Here is a 23,091-nt window from a genome sequence, read left to right as displayed (position 1 = left end):
ATGTTATGTTGTTCAAACGTGAAAAGTATATTGTTAGAACAATAAACTTTTCACATTATAACGTGATATACTTCTATTTTCCTTTTGCCTGGGTGGCAGCTCTACGCTTCCGTAGAAGAGAGCAACAGTGGAAGAATTAAATATTCGACAGCACCTGGGTGGAGCACGAGCTTTAAACTCATGCACAAGAGAAATGTCAAATAAAACAGGTTTGTGATCAGAAAACACGGAATCCCCAATTTCCAAATTAAAAACAGATAAACCGCACGATAACACCAGGTCAAGAGTGTGCCCCTGCTGGTGTGTAGGGCCTTGTACAAACTGCACAAAGTTAAAAGATTGAATAAGATTTAAAAACTCCTGAGCAAGCAGTCCATCAGAGCAACAGACATGAATATTAAAATCACCAACTATTAAAATCCGATCATATTTAGGCACAATGTCAGCCAAGAAACATGAAAAGTCATTCAAAAAGTCTTTGTTAAACTTCGGTGGTTGGTAGATTACTGCACACCCAACCGGTTGAAATGTCCCAGTTCAATTATCAAAAGTTCAAAACTGGAGGGGGAACCGGTACATGGAGTTGTTTGCAATTAAAGTTATTTTTAAAAACTGTCAATATTCCTCCTCCTCTACCTGATATCCTTGGAGCATTTAAAAATGAGCAGTCGGAGGGCAATATTTCAGAAATGAAGCTAGACTCACCCATTTTCATCCATGTCTCAGTCACAAAAAGGAGATCCAATCCATTTGAAGAAAATAAATCATTTAAGACAAATGTTTTACTTGCTATGGACCCGGCATTTATTAAAACCCATCCTCGTTGGAGCTGGAGTCTGGGCGGAAGTTGTCTGTGAAGCCCAACTTAATGGGCGCAAATTCACAAAGTTTATTCCACAACGCCCAAGACATGAAAAACACCGGCGAGCAGGCTCACGTCCACTCGAGCATACGACAGGAACCAGACAAGGAGCAACATGATCCAGGAGATGCCTTGGGATGCGATGGAATAGACTATAATCCACTGGAGCAGCTGCTAGAGAAAAAGTAAGGCAAGCTTTAAGCTTCACTAGCCGACCGGCACGTTTACCGCGGCGTCTGCGACGATGTGTTGGAGCAGGAGGAAGTGCTCCGCATAGCAGGTAAGAAGGAACATCAGGAACATCAGCCAGGGATAGGGGATACCCTGTTGTTTGTCCTTGCTGATTTGTCAGAAAATATTAAAGATCCAAAAGTTTTTAGCGTTCATATACCAGTCGCGAGTTGATTTGGGTGGCACAAATTGTAAAAAACAAAACAAACAAAAACAAATTGACAGAGACAGACGGCAAGCCACACACACCGGCGCCAATTGTGTTATGATAAATTACGTAATAACTACAAGAGAAGACTTACCTTTGTGGAAATGCTTGGAGCAGACTAACGTGTGAGCTGGAGTGTTCTGGGACGTTATTTGGTCTTCGAATGGCTGCAATCCAGGCCATCCGTCGCCTCTTTGTTACTTTGGAAACATGACTCGAACAATTTCTCTTCCACGACAGAATTTGATAAAAAAAAACAAACAGCTGGCTTCCCGTGGCTGTCATGCGACCGGCTATTGCGGTTAATAATACAACAGCTTCTTGCCATTTTTTGTGTTTCCTTTTATCGCTGTGTGACTGTTTTCTTGTGAAAGCCTGCGTGCGCTTGTACCATTTGCTCTATTGGTGATTCTAAATTGACACTGTAGGTGTGAGCGGTTGTCAAGTCTCTGTGTTGGCCTTGTGACAAACTGGCAACCTGTCCAGGGTGTGCCCCACCTTTCAGCCTATGGTAGCGGGATAGGCTCCAGCAAACTGTGAATTGAATAAGTGAAAGAGAACAAATGGATGGACTAAAGCTTCATAAGATGCAAGGCTAGGACATCTCTGTCTCACGTGTTTTGTTTCCAACACCAACCTTCACCCCCGAGTGAAAGTAATAAGCCCAGTTTTACAAAAGTGCAATTTTAAATCACTGAAAACTGGAGGTACATAGCTATCCAATTAAATAAAATAGCTTGTGAATTGAATTAATATTTGACATTTAAAAAGCTTTACCACTGGGGATACCAGCTATAGCTACCAATTTATTCCTAATGTACTACTTCATTTTCTGTTAGTTCTATCTATAGCTGTTTTCACACATGCACTGTAGAGCTGAACTTTTGCAGACATTACCAGGAGGAACTGAATGTGACAATGCAAATGTCCAGGTCAGCTTGAATGTGTGCTGCCTTCTTTGTACTCTACTGTACATGCAGTATAGTGTATGTTCCTTAACAAAGACTAGTTAAAATAAATTCATTGCAGGCTGGTTAGCACTATTGTCTTATCAGAGAAGATTGTGGTATAGATTTGAGCACGTCTGCTTGACTTTTTGCTTGAAGGTGTATTCCAGGGATAGGCTGCAGAAATAATACCGTGTCTTGTCTTTTATCAGAGGAAAAAGGTTCTCCTTGTTCTTGTCAGTCAGGAGCCAGAAAAATCAAATGCATCAAAAATTATTGACATTTTTTTCAAAAAAGAAAAAAAGCATAGTAATGTTCTTTATTTTCTGAAATATGTCTTTTATCTCTGCAGTTTCCTGTTACTTATTGGCCTCTATCAAAAACTGATATGGGCTAAAATCTGACAGGGCATATAGCCATTGGTTGATGGAGCTTTTTTTTCGACTGAACCCTAAGGAAATGTCTTTAACCATCAGGCTGCCATCCTGTGTCCTCACTTTTAGTGGTTGCTATTGCATTTATGAAGATTTATCTTCAGAGAATATAGGTGTGATAGGAGAATTTCTTTGATAAAAAGGGAGAGGTGTGGAGATCTTCTAGATGGAGATAAGACTGACCTAGGTTATCGGAGACTTCACACATGTCTTGAATGTCTTTCATCCTCAGGCCAATGACATCCACAAAGTCCTCCACCAGACGGAAAAGCTCTTTGATGTTTGGCCCCAGCTGAGAAAACAGAGACACATGAGAGCAGAATAAAAGAAAAAGGATTATGGATTTGAGGCAAATGTTCTGAAATGCTGTTCGAGCACTTGACACACAAAAGGCCTTTTATAGGAAATCTGGAATTTGAGACAAGTATTGCCATAGCGTCCTGTTTCAGTTCAGTGTCACAATGTCTTATAGCCCACACTACTATAACCAACATGAACATTTACAATTTGTACATCACCATTTTTTCTTTTTGATGACAGGAAATACACTGCAGCTTTGTTCTTATTTTCAATACTGAAGAAAAAGACGGCACACGGTTCTACTGAATGCAGGTGATGAGAAATAAATGGCTGTGATAAAGGCCTCAAGGCTAAAAGCTTGACTTTTTGATTAAATACATTGCAGTGATGCAACATCTGCTATTACATCAAATCACATTTTTTTTAAATGGCAAAATAAGTTAGGAAACCTTACATTTCTAAGCAGGGCTGCCACGGTTAGAGTTAATCACCGCTGACAGAAATGGCTGTGCTACTGTAAAGCTAGTCAGAGGCCAAAAGCAGTTCAAACTCAAAAGGTCTCTGAACGTTTGCGAGTGCCTTCGCCACAGCCTAGATCAAAGAGGGGCTTCAATATTATGAAAGAATCTGAACCTCATATTGCTTGTAGTATTAAATGGCACAAAAATTATTTTAAAAAGTGCAAATATGAATGAACTATCAGCATGAAAATGCAAAATGCATCTTTTTTAGTTTAATCAGATGTGATTCACTACTCCCCAATGTTGAAGATAATAACAATAGTAAAGTAAAGTGGTTGAAATGCTAATGCTCGCTCTCCTTCGTGTATTCAGACCATGCTGGGGGAACACAGAGTGTGCCATTTCCATTTTAAGATATCTGAAGCAGTTGGAGTAGAGCAGCTTGTTTTATTTAGCATTATTTCTCTGTCTGCATGCTGAAATTCCTGAGAACAGGCGGATGCGGGACAGCTTGTTGGAGGCACAGAGTGAATAAGTGCAGCAGATGGATGAGTGGGTGTTTGCGTCATTATCTGTAGTTATTTCTGTCTTTCAGCAATTCTCGCATTCCCCTTTCACTTCTCCTCTGTCTGTAAAGACACAGGTGGGCTGTTTGTCCACCTGTGTCTTTGTCATCTCTGCTGCCATCAGGATTTCTCCTTGATTGTTGAAGTTATTATTGCTCACAAAGTTCAAAAGGAGCTGCAATTACAGACAAGGACAGGTCCTATTTTAGAAAGAGAGGCTGATACTAACCAGTTGTGCTTCCTCCCATCTCTCCTTGTTTTCTTCCATCAACAGATTGCTGACTGATTGCACAAAGTTCTGGAAAGGAAAAAAATGATTTGCATTCAGTTTTTTGAAATCCTTCTAGACCCTTCTTAGTGGCTGCCAACTTGGTTATGTAGCAGAATCTGAGGGACAAATATTTGGACAGTTTTTAGCCAGAAATTATAAGTTTGTTGCTATTCAGACAAGGAGAGACTAGAGGATCTTTAAAATCTCACAAAGGACAAAATAGGATTTACAACTTCATCAGTAAGAAGTAAATACAGCAAAAAAATTTAACTGCATATTTTACAATATACTTTTACTAACGTGTGCTTTTTATTAAGACACAAACTATAAAATTCCAGGATCTGGTGAAGTTTAAAACAGTGCAAATAATATATAAGGCAAGGAAAGGGATGCTCCCAATCGAAATCTTAGAAAGAGAAGGGAGGTATAATTTTAGAGGGAAGCAGAATTAAAAAAAACAAAGAGTAAGAACAACATTGAAAAGGATGTCTATTTCAATAGCAGGAGCTAAATTCTGGAATGAGTTAAAAGAAGAAATAAAAGGTCAGTAGTGATATTAACCAGTTTAAAATAAAACTCAAAAAAGAAATTTTAAATAAGTAAGAATGAAGAAAATGCAATTAACCCAAGACAGCAGTCAAAGTGATTTTTATTTTCTTCTGTAAATTAGCAAATCTAAATATAGTTTTAGTTGAATATGAGAAAATATTTTTTGTAATGTTATGTTCAAAGTTGAAGGCATTGTATACGTTTTTGTTGTTCAAATTTAGATGATGAGGATGTAAACCTGAGGGGGTAGGGCTAAATAAGTATATACTTCTGCCTACTCCTTTTCAAACAACTGCATGGAATGATTTTATGAAATATTGGTGAATGTATATGTTTGAAATAAAAATGAACTGAACTGAACTTTGTAGCCTAGATTGCACGTTGAAATAGAATATCCATTCATCCATCTTTTTTATTCCTCTTATTCAATACATTTGTAGTATAAAACATAGGTTCTATATAAGAAACAGTCAATTTACATTGTTAGGTGGGTATAGGAACACAGCCTTTCCCAGCTGGAGAGCAGAAGGCATCAACTGAATATCAACATGTATAAATTTGTCATCCTGTGTCTTTCACCTCTACCAGGCCACCAGCGACCTGTCTAGGGTCTAGGTTAGGACTGGATTTTTTGTATTATGACTCGTTAGCCGGTGATTGCTCAGATTTATTTTTTATTTTTTGCATTCATTTCAAGTAGTTGCAGCCATCATCAACACAATCAACCACTGGGCAACAAATTTTAATCGCAGGGAGATTGCACAGGGTGGGAGGTAACCTGTGTCCAAAAAACATCATGGTGTAACTCAAATGGTGTGCAAATAACTGCTGTCTAACTTAGAAAGATAGACAGATTGCCAGTGTATTGCAGTCAGTCTGCATGCAAGTCTGAAAGCAACCACGTCTCTTTGGATTAGTGGACTTAACTCTGCTGGTTCTATTCTGTTTATACTCCTGCATGAAAACAAGGTTGCCTTAGTTGCCCAAGTCATTTTGCAGGGACATGGCTATCCTCCAGCCAAGAGGTTGTTTGTAATTACCAACCTGCTCAATCCACAGTTTCCAACCAGTGTTTCGCATTATATGTAGCCATTGTAGGTTTTTTTTTCTGTTTAATACACTTTTATTTGGGTATTCTAAAAGGGCAAAAACTCTATAAAAGGAATATTCAATTCAATTCGATTTTATTTATACAGCGCCAAATCACAACAACAGTCATCTCAAGGCGCTTTATATTGTAAGGTAGACCCTTACAATACATAGAGAGAAAAACACAAAAGTCATATGACCCTTTATGAGCAAGCACTTTGGCGACAATGGGAAGGAAAAACTCCCATTTAACAGGAAGAAACCTCCAGCAGAGCCAGGCTCAGGGAGGAGCCGTGACAGGTTGGTGTTAGAGAAGGAGGCACAAAAGAGTTAGACAACAAGACAAAAATCCTAGCTCTAACCCTACATGGGTTGCCAGTGACCTTTTGGATCTTAAGAGATTACCTGTAAGGGAAGAAGACACTTTCACACTGTATTACACGCTGCAGCACAGTGGTAAAACCGTGTACCAGCTCACCCTCGTGTCCTCATTGCTGGGGCTGTAATATGTCCTCCTGAAGATCTCTGTCATGTTCTTCAGCACATCTACAATGGCCAGCAAATCACCACTATAGCTGGTTCCATCACTGGATATTTCCCTCAGCTTTGTCATTACTTCTGATACTCCATCTCCCACAAGGCCACGCTGCGCTTTGGACAGATGCTCCCGAGTCTAGCAGAGAAAGTGGCTTCTGTTAGTTTTCACAGTTAGTGGTCAACACAGCAGCAGTATCCATGTCTTTTTTTCAAAAGTGATAACACAGCATAATAACAGTTCAATGTAACTTAGACTTAATGAAAAAAAAGAATTAACATGTATGCCATGTGTCATACATTTTTACCCAGACACAGCTAAAACATTGCAATATCTTCATATGCATCTTTTGCAAGTTATTTAGACTCACTAAAGTCTGTATACTGCGATAGTCATTAGAAATGCACTTCATATAAGTGGGATTCTCCCAGTAGGCAATGCCCTCCTCATCCAGGGTGCAGCGGCGAAGGATAAGCCCTGTATGGGGAAACACATGAGGATTAACCTTCAATTATTTGGTGAGCCCTTGTTACATCATGCTTTTACAGGACATGCAAATGTAATCTTTCTACATGCAGGAAGAGCTCACCCATGGCATTGGGAGGACAGCGTACTGCTGCTGTATCTCCAGCTGGAGTCATCTTCCACACAACATTAGAGTAGTTGTCTTCTCCACATATTTCATGTGGTTCTGTTACCAGAGAAACATCAAAGTGTGTCATGCAATTGTATTAATCACATAACCAGGAGGTAGACTGTCTAAGTAGTGCACTTTTCAGTCTTTGATGTAGTGGAGCAAACTGCGCCCACCCACTGACCTGGGCATCTCTTTTTGTTACAGCTGCGGACCTCTTCCCGCTCTCCAGGACAAGGCTGCCCTCCAAAAAAGGGCCCATAACAAATCCGGTTTCTCTGCTGACTCCCCCCTCCGCAGGTTTTAGAACAACCCGACCACAAGGACCAGGTCTGCCACTTGCCATCCACTAAGAGAATGAGTGAATAATGATAATGAAATACAACAGGAACATGTAAATTTTACACATTTGCTATCAATGAAGTGAATTTAACCATTATGCGGACCACAATGTTCTGTTTTTATATTTATGAAATCTCATTCAGCACAGTTGGCTGAAAAAGAGATCGCCATGGTGGATTGTCCACCTCCATCTCGCCCTGTCCCTAGCATCCTCATCTTTCCCACTAATCCCTCTGCAGGTCCTCTTTCACTACATCCATGAATCTTCTCAGTGGTCTTCCTCTTGCCTGGGAGCTCCATATTCAACATCTTTTATATACACTATCCCTTCTCTCCACATGTCCAAACAATCTCAGCCTTGCTTCACCAATTATGTCTCAAAAGCACTTAACCTGAGCTGTATCTCTGATGTCCTCACTCTAACCCTGTGCATCTGGATCACTCCCAATACAAATCTGGGTATCTTCAACTCTGCCACTTCCAGCTTATCCTCATGTATTTTTGTTAGTTCTACCATCTCCAAACTGTACATCACAGCAGGTCACACTGCTGTCTTGTCAATCTTTACTTTCACTCATGCTGTTGTTCTTCTGTCACAATGATAACCTAGTATAGCCTCATAATAAAAACATGGAGTTGAAAATAAGCTCTCCAATAAAAAAAACCCAAATTTTATTAAAGAAGTGAGAAAAGGAAATCAAATATTCTGAATTTAGGTCATTACGAAATACTATAAAATGCAATGCTAGTAATCTGAAGGTCTGTGTAATTTGTAGTAAATGTGGAGTTAAGTAACTATCTTTCTTCAACTTAGCATCTGGCTCTCTTACCTGGACACTCTCCAAGGAAGCAGTCGACAGTCTCCAGCCACTCGCCTCTGCACTCAGCACCCCCATATGAGGGGCCATTACACTCCCTGGTTCTCTGCATGGTTCCATTAGAACAGGAGGCAGAGCAGGAGCTCCAGCTGGACCACTCATTCCAGACGCCATCCACTGAGAGAGGCCAAGGTCACCACAGCAACAAGAAAACAGAACAAAAGAGAACGCTATCTGTTTGAAATACTATAACACTCAAAATACAACAAACACATTTTATAATCGCCTCTGTCAGTGCGCCCCAGGGTGGCTGTGGCTACAATGTAGCTTGCCATCACCAGTGTGTGAATGTGTGTGTGAATGGGTGGATGACTGGATATGTAAAGTGCTTTGGGGTTCTTAGGGACTAGTAAAGCGCTATATAAATACAGGCCATTTACCAGAGGTGTGGACTCGAGTCACATGACTTGGACTCGAGTCAGACTCGAGTCATTAATTTTATGACTTTAGACTTGACTTGAAAAAATGTTCTAAGACTTGTGACTTGACTTGGACTTTTACACCAATGACTTGGGACTTGAATTGGACTTGAACCGGTTTACTTGAAAAGACTTGATATTTTACCCCAAATATAAAATTTAACACGCATATTATATAGAGATTGAAAATGTGACGTCATTCACGGGTAGAACCGCAAAGGATTCTGGGAACTCGTGGCAAGAGGTACTAGCGCACGCAGGCTTTCAATTGAAATCACAGCGATAAAAAGAAACACAAAAATGTCAAGAAGCCGTTGTATTATTAACTGCAATAGCCGGTCGCATGACAGCCACGGGAAGCCGACGGGTAAAGAGATCGGTTGTTATCGGATTACGTCGTTGAAGAGAAATTGTTCGAGCCATGTTTCCAAAGTAACAAAGACGCGACGGATGGCCTGGATTGCAGCCATTCAAAGATCAAATATAACGTCCCAGAACACTCCAGCTCACAGGTTAGTCTGCTCCAAGCATTTACACGAAGGTCAGAGTTTTTTAGTAGTTAATACGTCATTTTTCTTAACATAATTGGTGATATAGGTTACAAGTAAGTCTGGCGCTGAACAGAAATTGTCGCGCTATGCTCCTTTATTTATTGTGCATAAATAGTGAATTGTCCTGACACAATATTGCGTTTCGCTTCTGTTATTATGGTACATTGACAAAAACATATACTTTTATTCACAGGATAAAACAGGTTTTTTGTATCACTAATTGTCCAGTACGATTACAGCATACAATATTATTGTCACTGCTACATTTCTGTGATGCTACCAGAAATTATTTCCACTACTAATTAATTACCGTTGAGCTCAAAGGTCCTATTAATAAACGGTTAATGAATGTGTATTTATGACGACAATTTGTGAGACTGGTAAACTTATGATACGTACGATGGTCTTTACTTTCTACACGGTGCATTTCAAGGTCCTGCACCCATCCGTCGGTAAACTGTACCTGGGCTTGTTGCAGTGACCTGAAGTTACTAAACTTCATGAGTGTATGCACTCACTCCAAGAACCGTATGATTATAAATATGCATATAAATATGCTAAGATGAGATAGCTGACTTCATCTAACTAGCAAATGTTGTCCAGGCTACGTTGGTGATACAGTTTTTTTTAATGTGTATGATATTTTTGTCATGCGGTTTTAAAGCCGGTCCTACAACCGCATCCAAGAATAACATGCAGCTTATCTCAGAACTGTCGGTGAAAATTATTCTTGGAGCTAGGTTTAATTGAGCTGCATTTTAAAGAGGTGCAATTTCACAATTTGTGTATATTTTCTAAGTTCACTATTTTGTCATGTGTTGAGAAAAACACAGATTTTAAAATTACATGGTCTAATATTTACATTTAGCATATAACTGCAACATTATTTTTTCGTTGTTTTTTTTTTTAAAGACTCGAAAGGACTTGAAATTCAAAATTTCAGACTTGTGACTTGACTCGGACTTTTACACCAGTGACTTGAGACTCGACTCTGACTTGCCTGACATTACTTGAGACTTGACTTGAGACTTGAGGATAAAGACTTGAGACTTACTTGAGACTTGCAAAACAATGACTTGGTCCCACCTCTGCCATTTACCATAAATAGAGTTGTACCGTTCCAATTCTTGAGCAGACTTTTCACATTAACATGATTTTTTCTACTGGAGCATCTTATAGCTGCTTGAACAGACAAAGTACAGGTTAAGTATGTTTTAGGTAAACTAGTTTTGTGTTTCCAGGGTTGTGCTCAGAACTCTAAAACAGCATGCCCAGTAGCGTTCATAGTCGCAGACTTTTGAAACAGTCAGACCTTTGTGCACATGTAAGATAATGTCATGTTCACACTCACAAACATGCAGATACAGCAACTACATTTTTTGCTTAAGGAATAAAGATAACCTGAATTCTTCTTATTCTTCACCTCCCCACACTTGGCTTACTGCTGTGTGAGGTGGGAGTGATTGTTAAATTTGTATGTTTTATGCCCCACTGTACATAAGTGCAAGTGGGTGGGGGTTTGGCATGATGTTAAATAATCTAATAAGTGGCCTAAATCATTATTAACATTACCATGAAAATCTTCAGAAATCAAATCACATCTGAGGTCCTTACCCGGACAGACTGCTATATTGCAGAATTTGGTCTGTTTCTCTGGCCCTTCACATGGATCTCCCCCAAACTGCGGAGGGGTGCAGGTTCGTGTTCGAGACCTGTAACCTCGGCCACAGGTAGATGAACACAGACTCCATGGTGACCATTCGTCCCACGCTCCGTGCACTGCAATCAGAGCAGCTAGCGTATGATTTATAGACAGACAAACACCAAGACAACACAATACCTTCACTGCCACAGTGAACCGTGGGCAGTTATCTGGGATAATCTGTGCTAATTCAATGTGGTCACTGTACTTTCAAAGTTTAGGAGTCTCCCAGTATGTCTGCTCTGGTTGTATGAGAGTGTGAGAATATCCTAAAATCTCTAAAACCGCAAACCCAGTCATGCTTGTGAGGTGAGGTGTACGTTGTCCCATAGGCCACAGACTTGCTGCAACTGTGGCGCTGAATCATGTGGGTCTCGTAAGGGTGAGGCAGGGTCCTGGAGAGGGCTGGGTGAGCACAGGGAGGCAGCAGGAGGGATTTTGGGGTGGGGGGTGGGAGCTTACCTGGACAAACAGCAGAGTTGTTGCAAGGTCTCTGCTCTCTCAGTGGCCCACTACACTGGGTGCTGTAGGAGGAGGACACACAGAAACGAGTGCGACTCTGCCAGCCCTCCCCACATGTGGCAGAACACACACTCCACGATGACCACTCCTCACCTGAAGCTGAGTCTACTGAGGAGGAAGGGATGGGTAAAGGAGGATAGGGGAAAAAAGAGGAGCGAAAGGAAAGGACAGGACCATAACTAATTATCATGCAGGATCTAGCCTCTGTGGCCAAAAGAGGAAGGGTTGTGCTCTGATAAAGGGTACATTCTCGCTGTGCTGCATTTAAGGGCTGCCTCCATTAAAGGCGTAATTTTTCCTGACTAGTATATGAATCTGTTCCAAAGGTGTTGATAAATGTCCTTTCTTTAGCAGACAAAGATAATGGTGCCTAGTCAGTCTTCAAATCCACTACAGAATAGAGACAAGAAAGTGAAATTTTCCTGTCCAAGTTAAATTTCTAAGGCTCTACACAAGTTCCCAAATGTTGTCCTTCAGTGGAGACAGCCCCTGAAATGGGCCCCAGCTTTTGGTCTGCTGCTGGTCTTTTCCTTCGCTGAGTTTCTGATGTCATATCCTTGGCATCGACTTCCAGTGGAAATTAATGCCCATGACTCTGGATATGTCAGCGATTTTTTCACTGCCCACGACTGCCTCTTCAGTGGGTCACTTTACCAATAAGGGAAAAGTGGGCAGTCTCAGGTGGGAAGCAGGGAAAGAAGTAAACAGGAAGTAGGGAATCAATTAGCAAATAAAAGTAATACTCCACTCAAAACCTATCTTTGCTGTAAATTTTACCCCCGTATCTTCAACAGATCTCAGTGGCTTTGTATGTTGTCTTGTTTTCCAAAGACCAATAGCTGTGGTCCAGGGTGTGCCATGTCTTTTGCCCTGTGACAGCTTGGTCAGGGTTCAACAACCCCAGCCACAGGTGGACTCTGGAGGTGATTAGCCCAGTTTAGCAGTGAGAGTTGAGATCCAGTTAAATCTAAACATTTGTTATGTAGTTATGTTCCAGAGCAGCTTCCAGGAGTGCAGGAACCTTCTGAAGGTTTGTGGTTACAATATCATATTAATGTCACCGTGTATGTTTGGAATTCGTGGGGAAATACTTCCACCATAGTAATTAAATACTGTGTGTCTGCCACTGACTTCTAATTTTATAAGCTATGCTACAGTGGTGGGTGTATAACTATGACAAAGTAGGATTACGCATTGTAATAATGCGATTTAGTTGAATGTTCAAATAAGCAACCAATTAAATATATTATTTTTTAATATATAGTAAATAAATATGTTACAGTGTTTCCTTGTTCGTTGTTGCCCCATTGTGTGGGAGGAAGAAATGAAAACTGACTATCCAATGAAATAAAGTCATTACACCAGGAGGAAAATGTAAACCATAACATAACAGATGGGCTTGTAAATGGCAATAATCTTGTAATGCAACCTGCTATTTTTACATGGAACTCTATCCAACACTGCTCAGCTAGGCTACTCTCCAGCTCTATATTTTAACCCTTTCACGCATAGTGGTCACTACAGTGGACAGCTATTCAAAGGCTGTTTTCTTGTATTTGTGTCAGTGTTGATGGTATACTTGCACATAAACACAACACACAGCGTATATTGTTCATTCGTTTGTCAAATTCACAAGTCAAAATGTATGTTGTCCACCTAAGTGGACATGTACAAAACTTTTTGAAAAGTACATGTTTAAAAGAAAATGAAGTTCAAAAATCTTTTTTTCATGCCTAAAGATGAATAAAAATACTTAAGAAAAAAAATCCTGATTGAGGTTGTCATAATTCGTGCATGAAAGGGTTAAGGACAGAAATGAAATTTGTCTTCCTCACAAATAAAGCATGAATAAGATCCAAATTTGTTGAACTTTTGGGTGGAGTATCACTTAGAAGGAAGACTTCATTTGATGTGTTGTTTTACAGACAGGGGACCATGTCCTGCCATAATTTCACAAAAATACAATTTTACCATGTTCAGGCAGGGTCCATGTTGGAATTAGTCCATTGCGGACGAGGCACTACTGTGGGAGATTTTGATAGATGTGCTGTAAGTGAATGCAACTCTCTCTATTGTGGGTGTCATGTTTTTTGTGTGATATGCTGCTATCACCCAAGCTGCCGCAGTGACTGATGCATGGGATCCCTCTGCGTCCCGTTGTCTTACCTGTCTGAGAACTCTGCTGTCCACTGCGGGGCTTGTCTGCGTCATCACGCTTGCGGCTGTCCACCGAGCGAAGCGATTGGCTGCGAGAGAGATGGCGACCTTTGCCTAAAGGGGGGTGAGGCAAGGCCGGGGGAAGGAGGGGCGGGGGTTAGCAACCAGAGCTCCTTCATTAATGCCTTATATTTGGGACACAACCGTGACGTGATTGGTCACCCAGAACAGCATCAGCCAAACTTGGGACTTGTGTTGTGCTGTCTGTGTTAGTGTGCTGTGTGTGTGCGCAGTAGTCTCTTTATATTGTCAGCTGTTGTATAATGTTCCTTGTGATGGCATAACTAAATAGAAAAGACATGCAATAACATCAACAGTAATGAGTGTAATCTGATTTTTTAGCTGTCAGTCATGCACCGCCAGTTCTGTACAAATAAAGAAAGCTCTAACCAGTGAAACATTGCAGCTCTTGGTAAATGGCTTCAATAAAACAGAACTCTGATGTTGTTTTCATGTCCCTTTAGTCATTTGTGGGCTAATGATGTTGACATACTGCCTAAAAACCTGACCATGTCATTCTTATTTTTCATCGATCAAAGTCCCCTTTCCAACATGCACTCTTTAAGTCACAACTCTGACTTACAGAGAATGGATACATAAGCACATGAACAAGATGTTAAGAAAGGAAAGGTAAAGAAAAAGTAGTTGTAAAAGCACAGTTTGGACACACCACATACTTGTATTTACCCACAGAGCTTAAAGCACCCTCACTGACAGACATAGAAAAATGAACACGAAGAATAAGGAGCTTACCAGTGCAGGACTGCGAGTTGCAGGGCCGGCCCTCCTCCACTATGCCCTCACACAGGTACGACTCCTCCGGAGGTGACCGACAGGTCCGAATCCGGGTTTGGATCCCTCCACCACACTCGCTGCTGCACTGTGCCCATTGGCCCCACACACTCCAGCCACCTGGAGACACACAGACAGTAGTGGTTACTTACTGTGTGTTAACTTAGCAGCAGTGTTTTTCACTTGTAATGCCATGTGTTTTTGAGCTCATCTAATGGAGAGTGATCTTCAAATCCTACAATCCTCTGTGCAAAGCTTCAGTTTTGAAGAGCTGCCAAGGCATATAGTGTGTAGGAAGAAACACAGCTTGGAGCTGAACATCTCCAATCTTAAAAAAATGACAAATAAAAACAGATGCAAAATGTATGCCATAATGATGCTAACACAGCCCTACCTCATACTGGGAAGCCTACATTCCAAGAGTTAGGTCAGTCAAGCATACTGTGATGACAAGGTTTGCATGTATGTAGAATTTTGAATTTTTGAATTTTTCTGTCATAAACTGTGCGTGGCAGGCAGGAATGGAGGACCAAATGCAGAGTCCAGGATGTGAAAAGTAACTCAAAAAGCAGCTTTAATGCTGAACACTAGGAAAAAAATCTACTAAACTTGAAGATACAAAATAGGCTTGGCAGACAGAACACACAGACAGGTATGAGGAAGATCGTAATGCTGGACAGAAGAAAAGAAAAAGGTTTAAATACACAGGGAATGACGAGAGAACAGGAAAGTCATGGGGAACACAACTGGGGCAGATTACACACAACGAGACAGAGGACGCAAAGCTAAACATAACACACGAGACAAGATACCTTCAAAATAAGAGAAACAAAGCAAAACAAGGTGCACACAGACAGGAGACTACCAAAGTAAAACAGGAAGTAATGGGAACACACAGAGAGTTGCAGATAGACAGAGACATGACTGGGGAAGCACTGATATCATGACAGGCAGGGAACACCAAATGAAACACAAGGGAAACACAAGAACTCACAATAAATATAATCAGAGCCTCACAGACGACGACACAGAGGGCAAAGACACAAGGGGGAATCCTAAATAATCCAAATCTAAACAGGAACAACCTAGACACTAGAGAATCAACTTAAGACTACCAAAAAGGACTTAAACACGAAACATAATATAAAATGACATCAAAACACGTGAAAATGAGCTAGGATCGAGACGGGCGCTGTTAGAATCAGCAATTAACCTTGTTACATTTCTACACAGTGTTAAGGTGGTTACTATAACCTTTAGCTTTTAAAGTAATTTCTAAAATTCTGTCTATTTCTAATACTTAAGAGTTCATAGAGTTGCAACAGTGATTACCTGTCAGAATAGTTATCCTTTGTATTACTACCTCAAGCTGCTTTTCAAGCCACTTAAAGAAGTGCAGACACTTTTCTTTCCAAGCTCCTTAGACTACAATAACCTGGATGACTGAGAACCTTCACAGACAGGTTCTGACAGGCTAAGGTTCTGCAGACACAACAACAGTTCAAAATGCTAGCACTAACCAGGGAATAATGCTTAGCTGACATAAACAAGAACTATATCCAATGCAAAAAGAATATATTTCAGGACGTTCCAAAAGCCCATTGCCCAAATCAGAGCTCTTCTGCAACCTCCAGCTGCTGACAATACTTCACATCAACCTCCAACCACAACTTCTACTGAAGCCTTCACCACCTCCTTTGCAGGATGCTTGGTCCCCAAGAAATTTTCCCCTTTCCAGGGAGCAGTAGTTGTAAAGACCGTTCACTTTGTTGCAACTTGACCAGTCAAACAAAAAAGAGCACACCCATCAGAAACTGTAGCTGTACCGACAGGCAGAGCTAAGGCAAATCCCCCACCAAGTTTACAGTTACTAGCAAACGTTTGTTTTGGTCAAAACATGCAAGCCCTGCAGGCTCTAATTGATTCTGGAGCAGAGCAAAGGTTTTTCTATCATTGATTGATTAACAATTAGGGATTAATGTGAAATATCTGAAAGAACCTGCTGTTTTGCCTGCTGTTAGATAGATTCCTGTAACCTCTAGCCTAGCCCCTAGGAAAGTATTTGGTTCGGTTGCTAGAAGGAGTGACAGTGATCAGGATTGTCATCTTTCATCACAGTGGTTTCTTCCATCTACCTTCGCCAGATTGTTAAGTTGCAGTTGTAATGTTAAGCTTCACTCTCTAGTTTTATGTTCACTTCATGACTAAATTGCCGTCTCTGTCTTCAGGATTTTTCCAGTGTGACTTTTTGTGGACGTGCTACTCAATACTGGACTGCACTTGGACTTTGAAATTAACCTTCTTGCCCACTCAAGAGTTTGCCTACCTGTTATTCATGTAACTCATTATTCATGTAAAGCTCAAACTCTTGTGCCTGGGTCCATCCACCTTGAGTTCACTATGACAAATGAACTTCTCAAACTAGCAACATGGACTTTATGTAGAAGAGAGCAAGGTCTGATCCTCTGCTTTACCTCCTAACCTTTGTTTCCCTTCAACTCACAGCAAGAACAATAAATGTTATTAATTAATACTGAAACAGCTGACAGAGTTCTTTCATTTATCTATATATTTGTATGTGTAATATGAGCAGCACTGTAGGTTGTTGAGAACAGATAAAATCACTACTAGGCCTCTAGGTAGGAGTATAATGAAGGTGTAAACAGAGCACTCACTTCCTCTCTTCTTTATATTAAAAATAACAGCAAACCTGATGTTTCTTGAACAAAGAATGTAGCCATCCATTCTCTGGCTCGGTTGGCTTTTCCTTATTTTAATGGTGCTTAAAGGAAAAAAAATGTATAGAGACAAAACTGCTATTACTGCTACTATTGTGAAGGAGCAGATTTTACTGAAACAACAACCATTCCCCAGATCTAACCAAGTTTTGTACCTAAAGTTGAAAGGCTCTTGAAGGCACCAAACAGGGCCATCATTTTGTCTGATATAGGGAGATACATCTGACAAAACAACATTAACTGACATCCTGGGATACGAATGCACAAAACACATAAACTACTGACGTCCAAGCATCTTCAGGATATTGCAGCACACCAAGTTGGACAACCAACTGAAAAACAATCCTCCCTAGAAAGTTCCAGGGTCCAAGTTTCATAAGCCATGTTCACAAAGGTGACAGGCAAAATAATCTTTTGTGAAGATCTCCCCAGGTCTCAATTTGTTTTTTAGTTTTTTATCTCAACTGTAAGGTGAGTTGAAGGGAAACAAAGGTTAGGAGGTAAAGCAGAGGATCAGACCTTGCTCTCTTCTACATAAAGTCCATGTTGCTAGTTTGAGAAGTTCATTTGTCATAGTGAACTCAAGGTGGATGGACCCAGGCACAAGAGTTTGAGCTTTACATGAATAATGAGTTGCATGAATAACAGGTAGGCAAACTCTTGAGTGGGCAAGAAGGTTAATTTCAAAGTCCAAGTGCAGTCCAGTATTGAGTAGCACGTCCACAAAAAGTCACACTGGAAAAATCCTGAAGACAGAGACGGCAATTTAGTCATGAAGTGAACATAAAACTAGAGAGTGAGCCAATAGGAGCAAAGTATGACTGATACAGGTTAGGATTTTACATTACACAAAAGAAGCCTGGACCGGCCACTGCAGACGATATGTGTTGACAAGGCTATGTCGTACAGGACACACACGTTTGGGCAAAGTTTTGCCTGCCTGAAGCACTCCTGCACTGCAAGTCTGTGTGGATCTCTTTTGGACACTGTGCCTTGGCATTCATCAGACATATGGGGAGAACATATAGCAGGCAGGTGTAGATACACGTCCTCCATCATTAGACCACAGTGCAATGGAAATAAGAGTCACTGTCACCATCTGTCAAGGGTCTGATGTCCAAGAATTAGTTACCAAACTATCCATATACACATGAAGGATCTGGTTTATCCAAAAGGGGCCACAGCATTAAAAAACACAATTTAGCACACAAAAAAGTAACCTGCATCAGACTGATGATATCTAGCAGCTAAGGAGGATCTGAGGGGAGATTTTTTCCTCTAAAACAGAGATATGATGAATGCCATTGTCACTCTGAAATTCCCTGTTTGGCCATTCTGATTTAATGTGCTCCATTAAGATGTGTGCTGATCTGAGGAGGAGCAGGCAGAGCACTGTCAGAATATCTCTGTCTCTCTTTCTCTCACTGTGTGTGTCCTGCATGCTCATAAATGTTTAACGTCACAGACAGATGCCTTTCAGCCCCCTCAGGCGATGGCAAATATGTATTAATCTGCATGAATAGAACATGAAGTTGGCCAACATCCAGACACACACGTTTTTAATTACTTGCAAATCAGTTTCCTTTAGGGTGAGGCCCTGAATGAGGGAGGGCACTGTGGAGAGCGCTTGATTCAGTCGAAAGAGTCAAATATACACACACACATGCACACACACCTCGATTCCTCTACAGCTGTGTGTCATCTCACCATGACAGTGTTATGAGTCAAACTTTATGGATTGAAGGAGACAAATTGCAGTGAAAAAAGTGTAAATGATTTCCTTTCCCTTCAGAGATGAAATTAGCAGCACCAGCGATCACAGTCAATATCTGTTTGCTGTCAGCAGACTGACCTGGTGGGGTCCAAGTGTTCACTTATGGCTGTGAAACTGGATTTGATCATGTGACTGCACTCATTCAGTGGATAACCAGTTCAGTGCAGTTCACAGTATGTACTGGAACACAACTTAAAACATCTCAACTCAACTCAGTGCAGCCTCCCTCTCCCCAGTCACCTCCTCCAGCTTGTCCGGGGGAACACCAAAGTGTTACCAGGCCAGCAAGCAATTCCTGGGTCGGCCCCAGGGCCTTAACCCAGTGGGACATGCCCGGAACACCTCACCCAGGAGGTGCCCTTGTCAAATGACCGAACCAACTCAACTGACTCCTTTCAACGTGGAGGAGCAGCGGCTCTACTCTGAGCCCCTCCCGGATGGCTGCACTTCTCACCCTATCTCTAAGGGAGAGGCCAGCCACCCTTCGGATGAAGCCCATTTTCACCGCTTGCATCGATGATCTTGTTCTTTCAGTCACTACCCACAGCTTGTGACCATAGGTGAGAGTAGGGACGTAGATCGACCGGTAAATTGAGAGTTTCACTTTTACACTCAGCTCTCTCTTCACCACGATGGACCGGTACAGCAACTGCATCACTGCAGCTGCAGCACCAGTCCATCTGTCGATCTCCTGCTCCGTTCTCCCATCACTCATGAACAAGACACAGAGGTACTTGAACTCCTCCACTTTGGGCAGGAACTCATCCCTGACCTGAAGTGGGCACTCCACCCTTTTCCTGCTGAGGACCATGTCCTAAGATTTGGAGTGCAGCCAATCAGTAATAAAGCCATTCCAACTCCCTGAGCCAACATGCTGATTCTTCTGTGCATGTTAACATGCTACATTTACCCCCCTTCAGGTTATTTGAGTGGGAGTTGTGTGACACATGAAATAATACACATTACAAGCAGGGCTACCATTCTGTTACTATGGTAAACATTAATTCATGTATATGAGCCACAATGACAAACTGCAAGGCAAACTGAAAGAAACTGAGCATAGCCACTTAAAGCAGTGATCTGGACTCCACATGACATGCCTCAGCTCATTTAAGAAGCAATCCCACAAGTGCTGCTTTGCTTAGAGTCTTTGAGGTTGCTGTGACAACCTGCATGGAGCAGATTAGCTAGCCAGGAAATCAGACCAGGAATGCACACAGCACTCAGTCAATTTCCAAAATAAGACACCGTGTGGAGACTGCATTTTTGATACCCACATCAATATGCCTATTTAGGCAGTTTTTAATTTATTTGTAAAAATTGTAGAGGGTAATGTCACTTGTAATGGAAATTGTGTATTTTGTTTGAGTGTTTTGTTTTGGGGTTTTTTGCTTTTTTATATAATTTTTAATATTCACATGTTTACATTTTCAGAATTGTAAAACCTTATTGTGGATCTAAGAGCCAAATTATGTGGACAATTTGCATCCAACTCATTGTGTAACGTTTTATTTGGTGGTATTTGATGGTTTGGGCCCCAGGAAGACTAGCAACCACTGTTGTGGAAGCTAATGGGGTTCCTCATAAATAAACAAATATGACTGGTGACACCAGACCAGAACTTAACCACTTAGAGGGATTCATCTTGAAGAACACAAAGTGTAATGTGACACAAAGGTGATTCTCAATAGAAAGGAAAAAGAGAAGATTTTAACTCATACTGGGATGTATCTGAGTACTGGGGACAAAATGATCTGCATCTACGTGATATGGGGTTGTGTGAAGGATGAAAAACAATTTAGGATATTTAATGCATAGATAGAATTAGAAATAAGATCTTATAGATCCATACCACACGTGTCTCTGGAGTAAGAATGTGCTTACTCCATAAAGCACAGAAAATGAGAGATACGTTATCCTCGGTTTAAAACAGCTGAAACAGCTTTTCAGAATTTTTTTTTTTTCAATGAGAACTACAACTGCTTGTCACTGGGGCAGCATCCACTAAGGCACTGCTGTTATAGTCTGCACAGGAGGTACACTATTGTCTTGAACATTTGATGATAACTACAAAGACCGTTGATAAAAAAAAAAGAAGAAGAAGGTGAAAACTGGATGTACAGTTACCCATTCATTTGGATTTTCCATTTATCTGTGGAGACAGCAAAAGAAATTTGACTGTACTCTTACTTCAGGGCATGTCACAGCTTATATCTATTACCATTGTTCACAAGCACTTTGTGTGTTTGTACCTTATACATGAATGATAGTACATAACTAATGCAGCTTTTCTTTAAATTGCCAAGTCTACACAAATAGCACGTCATTTTCATTCTATTATTTATAGTTTATAAATAAAGAGTTGGGTTAAAAGTTGCTGTCTTTATGATTCTTATGTATCATACGTTTTCTTAACTACTTTTGGAAAGCTGCACTGCTTTGGAATGAGTTTGTTTGTCAAGCAATGATAAAGTCACACAATTCACGTTTTATTAGAGCAGAAAAATGAAGTTAGTTTGCTTTTTAGCTTCAAGCTCGTCACTCTGTAAATATGATATATACAGAAACTGGGGTGTGATGAGTAAACATCCCTGAAGGCTACAGGTGGATGCTCGGGTGGTGGAGGGGTTGAGACAGCGTGGAGCAATGCAGGTCAACCATGACATTAATATGTCAGAAGAAGTGATGGAAAATTTAAAGCATAAATAGGACTCCAAATTGGAAGGGGGTGTTTGGTAACATGATGTGAGGAGAGTGAAGCATGTTTGTGTGTAGCTCCAGATCTGCCCAAACTAGCTCAAAGGCTTTTCTCCATTTAAACTGACTAAAGTCTTAAATGAGTTAATTCAGAAATGGTCCAGTGGACCATTAGAAACTCTCCATCCGGTTAATAAATTTAACAGAATACTACTACTACGACTACTTAGGTAACTAAACAGCAGTTCTGGATACATATAGTCATAAGTGTATGTGCACTTTAACAAGAGCAGAAACATTAAAGGCCTTAGAAAAAGAAGGAATAAAAATACATAAACTTGACTGAGCACATGAGCACAATCAGATACTGATGTTTTTGTGTAATAACTTCAGAGTGATTAGGACCCAAACACAGGACACACTTTACCAGGGACCAGCTCCAGTGTGTAAATCTGTAGTGCAATGAGCTAAAGGTGATTCCAGCAAGGTTCAAAAAAGGGCAAAAGGTCACAAGAACTAGACTAGGAACACAACAAAATAACAATATTCAAAGACATCCCAAACAGGAATAGAAAATGCTAGAAAATGACCAAAGCACAGAATTGCAGAAAATGGCTAAAGGGTTTGTGTGGAACAGAGGAGTGTTTATCCTGGGCTGAGTAATTAACTCACAGGACACAGGTTAGCTAAAAATGTGATGGTAACCTATTAAAGCAGGGATTACACGGTATAACAGGAAATGGCAGAACAGACACCTCAAATCATGACACTTGATGACATTCCACAGGACGAGCTAACATGGCATTTTGTCCACTTGAACACGTAATGCTCTCTGTTGGGTTCGGCTGACCCCTTTCATGTGATGACATGTAATCAGTTTAAGTGTGTTCTGTGGAGGTTTTTAGTGCACTTCTGTGTAAAGTAGGTGGCAAATGCTGCAAAAAAAAGAAGGCTAGACTAAGAGAGCTGCCATTGTGTGTTAGTGCCAGTCCAGTCACCAGAAGGGGAATGTCATTACCATGACAACGAGATGTTGCCGTCATCTAGGGCTGTTATCGCATGAACGCCTGAGACAACATGTCATATTTGAAGTAAGGAAAGAAAAAGGAGTAATGAAGAAAACAGAATTCAAAGAGGAATAAAAAGTGAGATACAGAGTGAGCCTGATTCATACAGCATGCTGTCCTACTCAAGGATAACATTCTGTAGTTTTCTTATCGCCAACAAAAGTAATCAAAGGAGCCAAAGCAACAATGAATTTATCTACTAACAAGTACTGCATATATACCAAATCCCGATACATAATCTTATTTCTCTGTGTCACAGAGCTCCACAGTATTGTGTAAGCCACACTGCACTTCACTGTGCATTA

The 23,091-nt window shown here is 40.8% G+C and overlaps 1 protein-coding gene across 9 annotated transcripts in view; it reads right to left on the bottom strand.

Annotated features, from left to right (window-relative positions):
- Nucleotides 1-23,091, bottom strand: part of adgrb1a (adhesion G protein-coupled receptor B1a) — a 219,712-nt gene that overhangs the window by 98,380 nt on the left and 98,241 nt on the right. For 6 of the 9 annotated variants that reach the window (XM_085472900.1, XM_085472895.1, XM_085472892.1 and 3 more), the window contains exons 3-13: nucleotides 14,472-14,630; nucleotides 13,668-13,772; nucleotides 11,442-11,609; nucleotides 10,892-11,056; nucleotides 8,260-8,424; nucleotides 7,272-7,436; nucleotides 7,043-7,144; nucleotides 6,824-6,930; nucleotides 6,397-6,591; nucleotides 4,239-4,307; nucleotides 2,866-2,974 (exon numbers count right to left, since the gene is read on the bottom strand). In XM_085472900.1, the coding sequence (XP_085329026.1) occupies nucleotides 2,866-2,974; nucleotides 4,239-4,307; nucleotides 6,397-6,591; nucleotides 6,824-6,930; nucleotides 7,043-7,144; nucleotides 7,272-7,436; nucleotides 8,260-8,424; nucleotides 10,892-11,056; nucleotides 11,442-11,609; nucleotides 13,668-13,772; nucleotides 14,472-14,630 (1,509 nt within the window). The remainder of the gene's footprint in view (nucleotides 1-2,865; nucleotides 2,975-4,238; nucleotides 4,308-6,396; nucleotides 6,592-6,823; nucleotides 6,931-7,042; nucleotides 7,145-7,271; nucleotides 7,437-8,259; nucleotides 8,425-10,891; nucleotides 11,057-11,441; nucleotides 11,610-13,667; nucleotides 13,773-14,471; nucleotides 14,631-23,091) is intronic. The other 3 variants (XM_085472894.1, XM_085472901.1, XM_085472898.1) reach the window with 2 other exon arrangements.

This window comes from Copadichromis virginalis, linkage group LG11, assembly GCF_057382275.1.
Source record: "Copadichromis virginalis isolate Kocher_CV1m ecotype Utaka linkage group LG11, C_Virginalis_male_GT1.1, whole genome shotgun sequence".
NCBI classification, from domain to species: domain Eukaryota; kingdom Metazoa; phylum Chordata; class Actinopteri; order Cichliformes; family Cichlidae; genus Copadichromis; species Copadichromis virginalis.
Note: the sequence above shows the minus strand (reverse complement) of the source record. Positions and strands in the feature narration are given on the sequence as shown.